We start from the raw sequence: 16,239 nt of genomic DNA, 5'->3' as shown, positions 1-16,239 counted from the left end.
CCACCCCTCTCTTACTGACTGACCGTTGCACCCAATGGAATATGGGCTGCATTTTGAGTGAGCTTATGCATTTTCCAGAGAAGCTAGAAATCTAGAGGTATAAGTAAAATTCCTGATTTTTTTAAAATGTTGGCAACTAATTTGAGGTTTTAAAAACTGTAAGCCAAAACAATACCTCTGTGGGCTTGATGTGGCCTAGGGGCTACAAGATTGCAGAGCCTGCATTAAGTGCCTGGGACCTGGTCTGCATCCTTCGGTACTTATGACCAGTACTGACCTGAGACTGGTTACCTGGGCCCCAGGCTTTAGTTGGTCCTGCTCTGGTCCTGTGTCTTCCTCACAGGGCTAGGAGTTCAAGAGCCAAGGGAGAATGACCATGATCCTTCTAGACCATGCTCCTGGTACTCTGGACCCTGCAGATCCCTGCTCATACGGTCCCCAGCCTGCTTCCAGGGGCTGTGTGGACCTCCATCCTTCTAAGGCAGCCGGCACCGCCTGTCGTGGGCATCTTCAGGCCTGAGGGATGGCTCACTGCAGCGTGGAGGCTGTGTCCCCATGAATGCACTGAGTCCCCCTTTGGTATGGGATGGAGTAGGGTTTGAACGGAGGGGGCAGGACTGCCAACCAGGGTCCTGCATTCGTACTCTTGTCCCTGGCCAGGCAGTTGGTAGGGGTGGGCCTGCTTGTCACTGCCCAGCGCAGCTCACTGATTACCACTGACCCTGGGCCCAGCATTGCATGCATCGTGGCATTTAACTAACTCGGGATGCTTACAAGTCGTAGTCCCTTTCACAGAGGAAGAAACCAAGGTACCGAGGAGTGAAATAAGTTGCCCACAAGCTAGTGAGTGCCAGAGCCAGGATTTAAACCAGACAGCGGGTAGCAGAGCAGACTCGCTCCCGGCCCAGCCACACTGTGCAGACGCCTGGTGCTCCCCACCCCCACTGGACGGCCAGACCCTCCGCGTCCCCCTCCCCCCTTTCTCCCCCCCACCCCCCACCCCCCGGCCCGGCCTCCGCGGGGGCGCGGGAAGCGCCTGTCGGGTCGCTGAGCCTCAGCCTCGCAGCTGCCCGGGCCTTCCGCGGCCCCAACCCCCGGCCGGCCCGGGGGCCTGGCGGTGACGGCGGCGCCTGGTAGCGGGGGATTTGGATGCTCGGCCGGCGGCTCCCCCGCCCGCACCACCTCCGGGGGTTTGGCCGCCGGGACTTATCTCGGTGCCTTCCCGGCATGCCCCGCTCGCAGACGGCCGCCAGTCCCGCGCCCGGACTTTGCCATCGCGGGGGGCCCGGCCGCGGGAGCGCCCCCGCCTGCGTCCCGGAGCCGCAGCCTCAGGTGGGTGAGCCCGGCGCGCCGCGGAGCTGGGGACCGGGGCTCCCCGCGGGCCGCCCCCCGCCAGCCCCTTTGGAGCCGGGTGCGCGGGGCGGGGGTGCGGGAGAGGAGGGGGAGGGGAACCCGGCGCCCGCGAGGGGGGAAAGGCGGAGCTGCGCGCCCCGGAGCCATCGAGCCCCGCGTGGCGCGAACCGGGGCGCGTGGGGGTCCCTCCCTAGGTCCTAGGTGTGGCGTGGGTGTTCTGGGTGGCCGCGCAGGGGGAAGGAGGGGGGTCTTGGGTCTGTTTTATCCTTGTGGATTTAGAACCCGCTAGAGGGAAACAGAAAAACTCATCCTGAAACACACAGAGGAGAATACACAAAGAAAAAAGAAAACACACGAAGAAACACTCGTACAGACCGATCACGGAGGGAGACAGCAACAACTCACAGAAAAGCTCCTACACACTCAGGGAAACACACCCGAAACGCACAGGAAGACAGGAAACAAAGCGGGTGGTCTTGGAGACCTGGGGCAGGGGGAGGGGAGGGGAAGGGAAACACGGAGAAAGCGAGAGAGGAGGGGAGCGGGGAAAGAGAAGGAGGGGTGGAGAGGAAAGCTGAGCCAGGGAAAAATGAAGAGAGTGAGAAGTGAGAGGAGGAGGAAAGACAAAGGGCTAAAAGAGGTAGTCCTTTAGGAGGGATAGTATAGAGAAACACATCTAGAGAAACTGACGCAGGATCCCTCCCCCCCCCCCAAACACAGAGATGCAGAGATGAAAAAGGTAGATCCCAGCCTTCTTACCCTTGTGGGCAGGTGAACATCAAGGGGGAGAGCAGCTCTGTGAGTCCTCTGAGAAGGCTTCCTTGGCACTTTGAGCCAGTGAAGTCCCCCCGGGAAAACTCCTACTCATCCTTCAAAACCCAGCTCAAGCATCACCTGCCCTGGGAGGAAAGCTTTCCTAGAGAGTAGCACGTAAGCACTGGCACTCTGTTTTCTGTGTACTTCTGCATGTGACACAGGCACACGGAGTTGAAAAGGTTTGTCTGCCTGTCTGCCTCTCCCCCCAGCTCCACAGGTTTTGGGGCCCATATCTTATTTACCTCCAATCTCCAGAATCCATTCCAGTGCTTGATGCATAGTAAATGAACAATAAATACTTACTGAATGATGATCAGGAGCATTTGGACCCTCCAAGACATAGAACATAGCATTAAATCCAAACAGAGAAGATGTACTGTCCTGGAGTCAGAGAGAATTCTAGGTCAAAGCACCCTTTTTTGCAGGTGGAGAAATTAAAGCCCAGAGAGGGGAGAAGACTTGCTCAAAAGGACACAAGTAGGAGACCTGCAATGAAATAACACTGTGAATACATGCTTCCCTGAGATGCTGTTGTTCCTCCAGTCTATGAGTTTAAGATAGGTGTGAAAGAACGACCTAACTGAAAACAGGCAGTGAATAGGCAACGAACACTTAAATACCAGTTGTAAGTTTCCAACGCTGAAACTCACAATCGAAACTTGCCCCAGAATTTTTAGAATCCTCTTTCCTCCTTAGAAAGGACAAGAGAGCTGAACGTCCATCTCAGTTTGAGTGGATGGCTTTCTGCTTCCTGACTACGTAAACTTGGACAAATTACTTAACTTCTCTGGACCTCAGTTTTCTCAACTGTAAAATGGGGATACTGATACCCACCTCATAGGATCGTTAGAAGAGCGAACACATACCAAGTGCCTGGCACAGAGTAGACCCTCAGGAACTACAGTCCCACCCTTCTTCTTAGGCGGGTGTTCTTTCATGCGCCTGGGGCAGATGTGGAAACAACAGTGCTGGTGGCAATGTTTCTTTTTGTCCCAGGTGGAAAAGGCCATCCCCGTTTACTTGGGGAGCAAATGCTTTTAGTAAAGGAAAAGATCAAATTTGGGGCACGACCTAAAATGGGTCTTGATTCTGTTCAGGCCCTCAGGTCTCTCCAGGTGACTTCGGGGAACCTAGCTGCCCTCCCCGTCAACCCGCCAACAGGGAGGACCCCACCACCACACTACTTTTCGTTGCTCCTTTACTAGGCTGCTCTGCCCTTGTGCCTTTCCAGCTTCAGCCCATGTGGGGGATTGACCGGGACTGAGGGAGCCACCTGGAAGCATGGAGACCGTGGTGATTGTTGCCATAGGTGTGCTGGCCACCATCTTTCTGGCCTCGTTTGCAGCCTTGGTGGTGGTTTGCAGGCAGCGCTACTGCCGGCCTCGAGATCTCCTGCAGCGCTATGATTCCAAGTGAGTGGCCCAGGGAGGGGAAGGAGGAGAGAGGGGCTGTGCCCTGGGGCCCCGACAAGAGAAAAAGAAGTTTGGTGCTGGGCAACTGTTGTTCAGCTTTTTACCTCTAAAATGGTACCCAAAGGCTGTCCTTCCCTATAAAGACGTCAGAGCTTAATAATGGTCCTCAAGCTCCCCCAACATCCTGAGCCACCTCAGACTCTGTCTCTGAACATGTTTACGTAGCACAAATCTGTCCCAAACTGGCCACCTCACTTAGCATTTGGACAGGCCACATCCCTCTCCAGCCAAACTCATAGGAACAGAAATCCAATGCCCACATTGCAGCCACACATCTAAGCAACAGACACCTGGGGCTGCGAAACCCCAGCACAGGATCGCCTCTCTCTCTGCTCGGATTTCTTCATGATGCTCTTCATGTGAAACATACTTTGTAAGCAAGATCCCGTTTTCAGTTTAGGGGTATTTTAATTGATAGATCCCAAGGGACCCTGGCCACTAAACCCTGAGTTTCTCTTACCCCTCTATCTGAATCCCATCAGCATCTCTGTTGAGTGGCTAATAATTAGTAAATGCCCATTTGTATGACCCAGCAAAGCTCTGCTGTGGCGTCTCATGTTTTCAAGAGCCTGTTGTAAAGTCGGAGGTATTTTTACTTTGCCCGCTTCTCTAGTATAACTAGGAGGGGATGGGGCCGTGCCGGTGGACCAAGGTCGCTCCCAGGAGTTGATTCTGCAGAACAAGTACAGGTCAGTTTGAGTAATAGGAACTTAGCTTCTCCATTAAAGGGAGGTGTGAAGGGCAAATAAGTTACAAACGGATATTATTTTGTCCCAGAGGAGCAGCCCTGTCTAGTACATCTTTTTAAAATTTATTTATTTATTTGCGGTACGCGGACCTCTCACTGCCACGGCCTCCCCCGTTGTGGAGCACAGGCTCCGGACGCGCAGGCTCAGCGGCCATGGCTCACGGGCCCAGCCGCTCCGCGGCACGTGGGATCTTCCCGGACCGGGGCACGAACCCGTGTCCCCTAGCATCGGCAGGCGGACACTCAACCACTGCGCCACCACGGAACCCCTAGTACATCTTTGTAATCCTTGTGGTTGTAGCCCTGCCTTTCTCTTCGTGGCGCATCCTTGTTCTGTATCACTTTCCTTGTGTTTTCGTGCCCCTGCTTCCTTGACTCGCTGTCGAGCCACGTGCCCTGCCCACAGTGCAGTCCCACTAGCCTCAGGTTTGGCTCCAGAGCAAGTCCCCGCTTTAACTTCCTCACTCCCTGTATCCTTTCGGGCGGATATGTGGGCCTCGGTGAGGAGAGAGTCAGCAGCGGTCGTCCGTCTTGAAACCACTTAGCTGGGCTTCCCTTCCAGGCCCATCGTGGATCTCATCGGCGCCATGGAGACCCAGTCGGAGCCCTCAGAGCTAGAACTCGACGATGTCGTCATCACCAACCCCCACATCGAGGCCATTCTGGAGAACGAAGACTGGATTGAAGATGCCTCGTAAGGCCCTGGGGACCATTTGCTTTCCTGCAGCCGCCTGGGGATGGCGACCCAGGCTCCTGGGTGCCCTTGCGTGGCCTCCTTTTCCAGAGCCCTCGACTGAGCGCCCAGGAGCGCCTTGCCCCTTGCACCGAGGAGCACTGTGTCATTTGCTGCTCTCTCCCCTGCCTTCACTGTGGAGGGAACTTAGACTCTGACGCCACGGTGTTCGTCCTTGCTCTCCCCATTTTGTAGACCTGAACACTGAGGCCCATAGATGTGAGGCAGGGTTGTTGTCAAGTCACCCTGATGTGCTTGGGTTATCCTGGGGGTGGGTGGGGCTGTGAATTTGACCCTCAGGCTCCAGGGACGCTGCCTTTGTCTCCGGTGTCTCCCTCGGAGATCCCTGCACCCACCAGGAGACGCTGTAGCTTGAGAAGAGTGTGCCGCTCCCTTTCCTGTCACTCAGCCATTCATTCACGGGGATATTTTAATTGATAGATCCCAAGGTGTCCCACCCCTCCAGGCGGTCACAAAGCACCGAGCTGATCTCCCTGTGCTATGCGGCTGCTTCTCACGGGGATATTTTAATTGATAGATCCCAAGGTGTGATGTGCGGGCTCTGGGCCAGGCACTGCAGCTATGGAACTGGCGGTGGAGGCAGAATTCTACTAAAATGCAGTATTTCAGAAATGATGGAGGGGGGTCTCTGTGCGCGGTGCAGCGGACACGCAGAGGAGGTGGCATCTAGAGCTGCCTGGCCGGAGGTGGGGCTGGATTTCATGAAGGCTTTCCCAGAGTGGGTGCCTTTTGTCCTGGGTCCTTTTCTGACTGCACCGTGCGGTGGGCGGAACTTCTCCCACCAGGGATCGTGCCCCCTGCAGTGGAAGTGTGGAGTCTTAACCACTGGACCACCCAGGCTGAGGATACCGGGAAGGATTCCCTGGGTGGAGGAAACAGTCTCCGAAGCTCAGAGCTCTAAAAAAGCATGGTTGGGTGCGGGAGAGGAAAGGGAAAGACGGGACAGAAGATGCCTCCTGGTTTAGCTCCTGGGCTTGTTCATTTGATCACTGAGGCACCCCTGTTCTCAGGTGGTGTCCAGCTGTGCCCACTGGTCAGAATTGGATGAGGCATGGAGGTGGTGGCTGGAGGGAGGTGGGCCTCTCAGGAGGAGCACTGACAAATGCTTCTTGTCTCCCCAGGGGTCTCATGTCCCACTGCATTGCCATCTTGAAGGTAATACTCTGCGATTTCCCCAGGAGAATAAGGGGTGGTCACCAAAGCATCCGTGTCCACAGACTGTCCGAGGGGAAGGAACTCTGGGAAGAGCGCTGACCTGTGCAGGAGGCCTTTTGTAACATGCCTGACAGTTGGAGTTTCTACTGTTCACTTCTGCTCCCCCTGGATGGTCTGTTCTGCTTTAGAATTCTCAAGGCCCTTTCCACCTGGTCCTCATACAGGCAGTCACTAACCACATTTTCACTGACCGTGGAGAAAGCTGTGTGCAGAATAGAGACTGTGTTTAGGGGGAGGCGGGGCTTCTCAGCTTCTCCTGGGCACTTTCTTTCGTGAACAGAGAGCTCAGCCCTCGACAGCAAGTTGAGTTCTGTACTGGGGCTTCTGCAGTTACTAGAAAGTTCCTCACCAGCCCTCTTTGACTGACAGTAGTCAGCCAAACGGGACAATCAGTGTTAAAACAAAGCCAAACCGTGGGTACTTCAACTGGAAGGCAGACTTTTTTCTTCTAATGCCTGCAGCCTTCAGGACAGGGTGGAGAGTTGCATCCAATTTGCATTTGGGGAAATTTTTATAGTTTGGGGTAATTTTTATAGTTTTGGCATTTGGTTTTCAATTCTTGCCTCACGCTCTCCTACTGAATAGGATAATAATAACATTGAAATGTTTGGCCAGTGGCAAATATCGTTCATTTCAGTAACCTGGCGAACCACACATTTCTCTTTCTGTCTAGCAATTATTCAAGATTTCAAAGAAGACAGCTTTAAGTGTCCTTCAGTACAAAATACTAAAAAGTCTTTCATCCCACCGCTTCTTCAGCTGTTCCCTTGGGGGACAAAGAAGAGCCTGGTGGGACATTGTTGTCCCAGAGTCCAGACTTATTATTGAATTCCAAGAATCTCTTGGGGTATAGATGTGGTTATAGATGGAGATACATGGGTCTAATGTCTAGAACAATGGCACCATATTACATCCCCCTTCTCCCAACCAGGATGTGTCCTGGCTCTGGGTTTTGTCCCCTGCCCTTGCCTATTGGAGGAGGGAGAATGAATGACAGCTGAGGTGTGGGTTAAATCAGCCAGAAGGTGTCTTATTGGATTGGACTCAGTGGTCCATCCTGAGATCCTTAGATCAAAGGAGAGCCTCTCATCTTCCTCTTGGGATCTCGAGGCCCTTTTGCTTGGCCACATGCCCCTGAATCCCTGTGATGGGGCCTCGAGGGAAGGGCCTGGGCTCTCCCCTTGGTGGGCTGTTGGGCTTCTTTCTGCCTCTCTTTTCCAGCCCCAAGTATAAGGCAAGTGATGGAACTTCTTTGCCAGGGCCCGAAGCACATCCAGGTTCTGACATCGGGGAGGTGTGAAAGTGGGGAGCAAAGCTTTGGGGGCGGCCAGCATTGTTGGCGGATGATGAAAAAGGCCACGTGTCCTGGTCTTGCTGTTTTCCTGCTTTTTTTCCAAGGCCCTTTTATCATCATCTTGACAAACATGTGAAAATGTTACCCTAGAAAAGTGCTGAAATAAGTTCCACTTTCGGAGGATGTGCTTAAAGGGAACAGTTGCCCTTTGTCCGTCCATAGTTCTGAGGGTGCCCATGGAGATCTTTATCATTTTGGAAGACGAAGCCAGGAGGTGAAGGAATCGAGAGAGAAAATAGGTTTTTGCCCTTAAGTGAGAAGGTGAACTTAGAGCACATGATTTTTCTTAGACAGATTATTTCAGCTCAGACTTCTCTAAGCCGAAACCCTGACCCTGATCTGAGGTTCCCACCCCTCTCTCCTCACCCGGCCATGTCCTCAGGTTTGCCTCTTCCATCCCATTTCCTCTCATCTCTGTACTTTTCACTTCCATCTGCCCGTTAGGTTAGGGGGCCCAGCTGTGAGATGGGGGCGTGTTTGGCCCTCCTCATCACCTCTCTCCTCCCTGCTGTGGTAGATCTGTCACACTCTGACGGAAAAACTTGTTGCCATGACAATGGGCTCCGGGGCCAAGATGAAGACCTCAGCCAGTGTCAGTGACATCATCGTGGTGGCCAAGCGGATCAGCCCCAGGTGAGGTCCCCATACTCCTCGGGGGAGGCGGAGGGGAGGGGCTGGCAGCTGGGATGGGGGGAGAGACCAGGCTCTCCTGAGACGCTCCAGAGGCAACTTGAGTGGTTTATGTCCTACACATTTCCCAGGGCACCCAGGAGGGTTTAGGCGCTGGGGGGCTTTCAGGCTAAGGTGGTGTCAAACGGCTTCCCTCCCCTCCAGAGTGCCCCCTCCTGTAGGCTTCTTGGGAAATGGCAGCACATGACTAGTGCTGACTGGCTCCTCCTTCCTCAGTCCCATGCCAGCCGGGGCTGCTTTCCTCCCTTTTGCCACACCTTCTTCCTGGGCTCCGGGCCAGCAAGCACATTTCCCACTGGTGCCCACACCCCTGTGTGCAGTGACCTCCTGGCTGGCGTCTGTACTGTAGACCAGCTCCTTGTCTCTGTGCTGACACCCCCGGCCCCAGCCAGGGCCCAGCCAGCAGCCTCCAGGACCGGGTGGGAGGTGGAGAAATCATTCAGATCTCCCAAATTCCAGGCTGTCTGCAGAATACCATGTGGGAGGCAGGATTGTAGTCAACAGCTCCACCCCCTCATTTGGGCTCGATCTTGTGAAGAAAATAAAGCCCTTCTCTTAGAGGGAAGGGTGGTACTAAGTTGGTGCTGCCATCTGGTGGCTGGCATGTGGATGTGCCTGAGTTGGGAGTTTTTCCGAGTTGAGGATGTTTTCTTTATCAGCCTCGGAGTTCCAGGGGTCCTCGCTTTCCACATTGCCGTGGCCTCGGGTAGATCACGAGGAACCAGCCCTTGGAGGGAACATGAAAGAGTTGGTACACTTGAACTCTGTCCAGGGAGTTCAGTGAGTTCAGAACGTGGGAGGGAGATAATCCAGAAGAGTTCTTGGCTTTCTCTGGAGCTGCCCTGGGTGGGTGTAGCTACTTGAGTGGGATCAGCCTAGGTCGGCCCTTGGCCTGAAGACCCTCCGGCCCAGGCTCTGGAAAAGCACCAGACCTTCCTCTGGCCTCCCGTGATTGGTAGAGGCTGCATTGCTCATATCTGCTGGACCTTCCTCATGCTTCTTGTTACTTCTGAGAGCCATCCCAGGGGCCAGACGAATTCATGTGACCCCAGGTTACAAGGCAGCATCGCCAGGAGGGCTCGGAGGAGGAAAGAGATTGAGATTTCTGAGTCCCAGTGAAGTCCTGGGTGGTCAGGATTAGCAGTGGTGCTAGAGCCAGGGTGTGGCATCGCCCAGAGGGCAGACCTCACCTGGTGCTCACTGGCCCGTCCTACAGAGCACCTTGGATTCCTTCCAGAATGATCCCTGCCATAAATCAATCAGGGGCCTTGCTTTCTCTTTTTGCCCTCACACTTTCTCCTTCTGGCCGTTTTTTGTCTCCACTGTTTTTCTTGCTCCATCTATTCCATATAGTGTGTTGATAGCATGTTAGTTTCAAGAAGAGTGGCTTCAGCTGCAGGGCAGAGAAAGGGGCCAGCTAAGATGGGCACTGAGTGACCACACCTTTGTACTTCCACACCAGCCCCTCAGTCCCAAGACAAGGGCTTTCAAGGGCATCTGTTTTCCCAAATGCCTTTGGGAATCAAACAATACATCGTTATTTTTTGCTTCTTGACTCTCAGGTGGTCCAAGAGCAAGGATTTGGATGAAAACCTTGAACCATGTAAATGAGGATGAATAGTAGCTCCTTCTAGAATTTGATTAAAAGGGCGTCCCTGGTGGTGCAGTGGTTGAGCGTCCGCCTGCCGATGCAGGGGACACGGGTTCGTGCCCCGGTCCAGGAAGATCCCACATGCCGCGGAGTGGCTGGGCCCGTGAGCCATGGCCGCTGAGCCTGCGCGTCCAGAGCCTGTGCTCCGTAACGGGAGAGGCCACAACAGTGAGAGGCCCACGTACTGCCAAAAAAAAAAAAAAAAAAAGAAAAAAGAAAATTAACCATGAACTGTACCATGTGCTAAAAGAAATCCAATGGAGTAGTTTGAACCCAAATTAAACTTGGAGGTTTTTTTTAGTGTTCTATATAACAACATTTAACCCTTTTTTAAAAATTAAATGTAAAAGTAATAAACACTTGTAAAAGTTAAAACATTGCAGAAATAGAGTATCTGAAAAGTGAAGGACCCCCTAATTCCACCCCATCCTAATTCCTGGAGGTAATCACTGTTGACTGGTGAGTATTCCTCCAGACTGCCCCTGCCCACTGCATTTCACAGCTTTTGTTTATTCATTTTTCCACAAATGAGATCAATCAGACTTTACATATTGTTTGGCAATATGCTATTTTAATGTAGTAGTATATCTTTTTTTAAAAAATAAATTTATTTATTTTTGACTGCATTGGGTCTTTGTTGCTGTGCACGGATTTCTCTAGTTGCGGCGAGCTGGGGTTACTCTTTGTTGTGGTGCGAGAACTTCTCATTGCAGTGGCTTCTCTTGTTGCGGAGCATGGAGCATGTGTGGGCTTCAGTAGCTGTGGCACGCGGGCTCAGTAGTTGTGGCACATGGGCTTAGTTGCTCTGCGACACGTGGGATCTTCCTGGACCAGGGCTTGAACCCGTGTCCCCTGCATTGGCAGGCGGATTCTTAACCACTGAGCCACCAGGGAAGTCCAAATGTAGTCGTATATCTTGAACATCTTTCCAGATGTGCGAACTTGTACTTTTTAGACCATTGGAGCTAAAACAAAACCAGAAGAAATATTCTCTAAACTGAATCTTAAGTCTCTCTGTTTAAGTCCCTGTCTGAGAATGCAGTTAAAGTCCCTAAAGCCTGGGTCTGGAATATCAAAAGAGAAGCACAGGGATAAGGAAGGAAAGGAAGGAGAAAAGGCCATAAGAAAAGCGAATTACTGAAAACCTTTTGCCTCCCCCCAGAGTGGACGATGTTGTGAAGTCAATGTACCCTCCATTGGACCCGAAGCTCCTGGATGCCCGGTGAGAGGGGTGGAGTGGGCGAGTGTCTTTTCATGCTGGAGGCTCCCGGTGTTACCAGATCTGTGAGGTCGGCTCTTTGGGTTGTGGAAGAGAGAGCTGTGTTGGTGGGTTCCCAAGGCTGGGCTTTGGGTAAGGGTCAGCCAACCAGCGAACGAAGCCTGGCTGGATGCTGACGGCCAGGGCTCTTCCTGAAACCCCAGAGGAGGAAGAGCCAGTCTTAGATTTTGAATTTTTGTGATTAAACGTCCACCCAGGCCAAGTCCTATCTGCACCTTCCCTCCCTCCCACTTCCCCCATAGCTCTCTCTGCTCTTTGGACGCCGGAAGCAGACGTGCCTCAGCTGTGAGTGCCGCCCATGGGTCGCTGGTACGGGCGGTGGGCAGGAAATGAGAATGCAAGTGTTAGCTCAGCTAAAGCTGTGCTCACCTTCCACAGGACGTACCCAGGAACCCCTGTCTCATGATCCTTCCGTAATACGCAGAGTGTACTTAGGGTTTTGAGATTGTTTTGTTCCTCTACCAGTTATAAACCCACTTAAAAAAAAAAAAAAAAACATGTTCCTTTGTCTCTCAGATTTATATGACTGTTTCATAGGCCCACTGTGTAATAATTGCCAGACAGGCTGTGGGTCACGGCAATTCAGTTGGCCTCTCCGCCCCACTCCTATTACTGCCCAGCTGTGTTCATGGGCTAGTCATCTGTAATGCATTCCCAAATGCACTGTGCACACTCACTATATAAAAAATATTCTGCACTGAATCTTTCAATACTGAAAAAAAAAACCTCCTCCTCAATTTAGTTTGCAATTAAATTTTTTAGGATGCGGTAAACCAGCTCTGGGCCTCATTGATTCAGAATCATTAAGTGATGCCCAAGGTGGGGTATGAATATCCTGTCTTCAAGGGGGAAGCAGTTGGGGATGTGCTTATCCAACTGACTAGATCCAAATTGTCCCACAAAACCCTCTTCTGGGAGATGTTAATGGATGTGTTGCAGAAAGTGGGCTCCCAGTCTTAAATAAGTTAGTGAGACTCGGAGTATTACATTCTCCCCTTAGAGATTTATCACGTGCATCATCTGAGAAGGGCTTCAGTTACCTTTATTTAACCCAGACGTTCCCAACTTTCTTTGAGCATCGAACCCTCTTTAAATTACATACTCAGCAACCTCCTAAGGAAGGGACTCCAGCTTGGGGAACACCAGTCTAGACTCTATCCCTTTGGGCTTTGGGGCAAAGTCCCTTAGATCCTTGGGAACCTGATCCTGTTGTTTTTTCTAGGACAACTGCCCTGCTCCTATCTGTCAGTCATCTGGTGCTGGTGACCAGGAACGCCTGCCACCTGACCGGGGGCCTGGATTGGATTGACCAGTCGCTGTCAGCTGCTGAGGAGCACTTGGAAGTCCTTCGAGAAGCAGCCCTGGCTTCGGAGCCAGATAAAGGTCTCCCAGGCCCTGAAGGCTTCCTGCAGGAGCAGTCGGCCATTTAGTGCCTGCCAGCCAGCAGCTGGTCGCAGGGCCAACCTGCTGCCATGGCTGGGTGACTCAGCTGTGCCTTCTACTTCTTCCTGTAGAGTTAGTTGTTCTCCACGGCTGGGGAGTCCAGCTGTGTGTGTGTAGTAAAGCAGTTGATGCCTCTGTTGTAGTTACAAGTGGTGGCTGGTGAGTGGCAGTCTAATCCCACGGTTAGGGGAGATGACAGTCACCATCTGTACAGCAGAGCTTTGAAAACTGGAGGACTGTAAGCTTTATTTAGCTCACCTAGTGTTTTCAAGAAAATCCAGCCACCATCTAAGAATCAGGAGGTTTCACATTAAATCAGAATGTCTGGTTTCTCTCGAACAATCAGAAGTTGAGGCAACTCTGATCTGCATTTTCCACAGAGGACAATCAATTGGAACTATGTAGGAGTTGCCTCTCTTGACGATACTTGTACTCTCTCACCTGGCCTGTTTCATTTATTTGTATTATCTGCCCGGTCCCTGAGGCATCTGGGTCCCTCCTTCTCTTCACATGTTTGGGTTTGAAGGTGAGCAACGTAGAGTTGATCATTCCCTTTTTATCATTATGCCTGCAATTTTACCTAGCTACCACTAGGTGGAGAGTAAACGTATACTTAGCTTTCCCTCAATTGTGTGGTTGGTTAGTCAAATTCTGATGCACGGTGTGTGGTGGGATGTATTTGTCTGAGGACTGAGGGTGGAAGGAGAGAGGCTAAGAATCCCAAGGATGCCTTGTGTGTATGACTCAAAATAAGATATTCAGAGACCCTCCAGAGTTCAGGCAGAGGTGAAGATAACCACCATGAAGTATTGTTTCCACACTACCAATGACATCCATGAAAGATGGGTCCCCTTTCTTTTGGTATCTGCTTGTTTGGCAAGTACTGAAAGGTGAGGGGCATTTTTATGACTTGAGACCTTTGGGGGACCCAGAATCACAATTGTATAATCTAGACTGCATCCAAATTCTATAATTTCCATCACAAGCATATAGGAATACCTGAAATACTTTTTTTTCCTCCCAGGATCTCAGAGCCAACCTCATTCTTGGGAGAGGGCCCTGGCTTGGGGGCTGCCTTGGTTCATATCCTATGCTGTTAAGCATGTTTGGAGCTCCATGTTTGTTCCCATTTCATTTCCTGTGCCCTAATTCAAGTCAGCAAATCCCTCAGCCTGATTCTAGAGAACCAGGAACCCATGTTCCCAGGTCCAAGATTGGGGCCTTGTTTGTCATTGAGATGTGTCATCCATCCAATTTCATTCTCTCCTGAAAAGCAAGATGCTTCTCTCCAGCACAGTGCACACCAATTCCCACTTGGGGAGGTGGAGTCAGGAGAGGGAAGCTGGGGCTCAACTCTCATGGAAGGATAGAGGGATTCCTGAGGACAGGGGAGACACCTTACTGGATTGTGCACTCCCATCAGCCCTGAACTCATGCTAGGTAACTTTCCTGTCCTGCTGGTGAGCTGTGAATGGGCAGTGTCCACAGAGTCACTGTGACTTTTCTGTCTGTGGCCTCCACCAATAGGTATCCAGAGTCCTCCTGTTTTTGTCTTTTCCCCTCCCTTTCAATACCTGCTTTCATAAGCAAACTGGAGGCCACCATGCTAAGGTTGCAGTGGCTGCCATGGTTGTCAGTGTCCCTGCGTTTTAACCTGGACCAGAGCCCTAAGCCAGAGAGAGCCCTTAATCTCTCAAATACCATCCACAAGGTGTGGGGTTAGAGGTGGAGAAGTTTCCGAGCACCACCTCGCATCTCTGCACCCTGGCAAGTCCTGGCCCACCTACTTCCTCAAGCTCTGAGATGCTGCCCTTTTAGTCGTGAGAAGAGGTGGCTGAAGACCTTGGAAGTGTCTGCTAGGCTGCAGGATCTCTGATTCCGCTGCTGTGTAGCCTTTCTTTTGTTTCCGGTGCAGGACAAATAAGTCTCTGGATCAGGTTGGTGTTGGTGACTGGTGGTTGAGGTGGAAGCACTGTCTTTGGGGTGGGACTCTTCTAGCCCTTTGGGAGTTGGCTGAACTTGCCTCCTCATTTGGGAGGGACCGGTTGGCAAGCACTGGGGGTCCAGCCAGGTATGGTTTCCCAGACGATGGACACATCCTGAGGCCCTAGTTCACTAGTGTCTGTGTATATTGTCATAGATCTTTTCTTCCATGATTTTCTTCCATGACCCCCACCCCCTCTTACCCTGGAGTAGGAGCATCGGACTCAAATTCTGAATGAAGAAGGAATTAGGGATAGGAATTGAGGGTGAAAAGAGCAAGGTCTTTGAAGTCAGACAGAATTAGATTCAAATTTGGGCTCCGTCATTGACTGTGTGAGCTTGGACAAGTTCCTTAACCTCTCTGGTCCTTAGCTCTCTCACCTGTAAAATCAAGGGTACTGCCTCATTGGGTTGGCATGTCAGTCGCGTGAAGCAGCGTATGCGAAATGTCCAATCGTGTGCCTGGTACTGATTAGCCAATGTTAATACTTCTCTCTCCAAAGTCCCCCGTGCCCTGATGCAGCTGATCGAGATGGTGACACCCCAGTTACCGTGGCTCTGTCTAAGCTCTGTTCATGAGCTCTGGAACCAAATAGCCAAAATTCTGGAATCACTGGCCCAACCTTGTGCCCGCCCCACCCCAAATATGTTCACAACAGGAAGGCAGTCAAAGCTCTTGGCCCCTTATCAGCGTTCCCAGGGTTCACTGCCCAAGTTTGCATTCCTCCAGAGCGCAGCCCGGAGTCTCCTCCAGCTTGTGAAATCTCTCAGACAGAACACGTGTTCCTGGCCTCCGACTTACCCTGGTGCTTACTCTGACCGCCACATTCCAGGAGCTCCTTCTCTTCAGAGACCCTTTCTACTCTGTGTGGCCACGTGAGCCTGATCTTTTGAAAATGACGTATAGTTCAACGTCCCTGAGCTGCGTTCTGACCTTGGACACTTTGGGAAAGTGTTAAATGAAGAATTTCCGTCTATTTCCTCCTCCCTCTGTCCTCCTCTCCCTCCCTTCTCTTCTTCTCTCTCCCTCCACCCTTCTCTCCCACAAACAAGTACTGTTTACTTAGGCGGAAGCATAGTGCTAGGTGCTGGGGATGTGGAACCAAAGCCACAATCCCTGGCCTTAAGAAGCAGAGACAAGTGAGCAGTTGATTGAAACATGACTGTGGCCAGTGCAATGAGGGAGGGATGCCTAGCCGGGGTCCCCTGAGCGGGCACGGGACAGGGAAGGGGCGGGGTCGGGATAGGGAAGAAACCTGGGAAGAGCTGATGCCTGAGTGGAGACTTGACAGTGTTATCGAGGTGTTCGGGGCAGACTGGACCACATGGGAAAGGTCCAGGGCCAAGAGAGCATGACTCATTTGAGAAGTGCAGGTGATGGGGAGGGAGGGCTGGAGGGTGGGGTTGGACAGGTTGGCAGATCATGGAGGCTCTTAGAGGTTATAAAAGGGAGTCGAAGCTTTATCCTGAGCACAATGGGG

The 16,239-nt window shown here is 52.0% G+C and overlaps 1 protein-coding gene across 4 annotated transcripts; it reads left to right on the top strand.

The window, feature by feature from the left end:
- Positions 1-1,005: 1,005 nt before the first annotated feature.
- On the top strand, positions 1,006-13,403 carry TMEM98 (transmembrane protein 98). 4 transcript variants are annotated; one of them, XM_081220542.1, is made up of 7 exons: positions 1,006-1,332; positions 3,401-3,581; positions 4,952-5,083; positions 6,265-6,298; positions 8,230-8,345; positions 11,216-11,275; positions 11,575-12,011. In XM_081220542.1, exons 2-7 carry the CDS (start codon positions 3,451-3,453, stop codon positions 11,663-11,665), a joined length of 564 nt encoding a protein of 187 aa, XP_081076668.1. In that variant the 5' UTR covers positions 1,006-1,332; positions 3,401-3,450; the 3' UTR covers positions 11,666-12,011. The 4 variants fall into 4 exon arrangements, with proteins under 4 accessions (XP_081076668.1, XP_081076665.1, XP_081076667.1 ...); XM_081220539.1 differs by lacking the exon at positions 11,575-12,011 and adding an exon at positions 12,555-13,403 and having other exon boundaries at positions 1,020-1,332; XM_081220541.1 differs by lacking the exons at positions 1,006-1,332; positions 11,575-12,011 and adding exons at positions 2,141-2,283; positions 12,555-13,403.
- The last annotated feature ends 2,836 nt before the right edge of the window (positions 13,404-16,239 follow it).

The sequence above is a fragment of the Mesoplodon bidens genome (genome assembly GCF_964165515.1).
Source record: "Mesoplodon bidens genome assembly, chromosome: 19".
Lineage (NCBI taxonomy): Eukaryota > Metazoa > Chordata > Mammalia > Artiodactyla > Ziphiidae > Mesoplodon > Mesoplodon bidens.
This window is presented reverse-complemented; position numbering and strand designations above follow the sequence as displayed.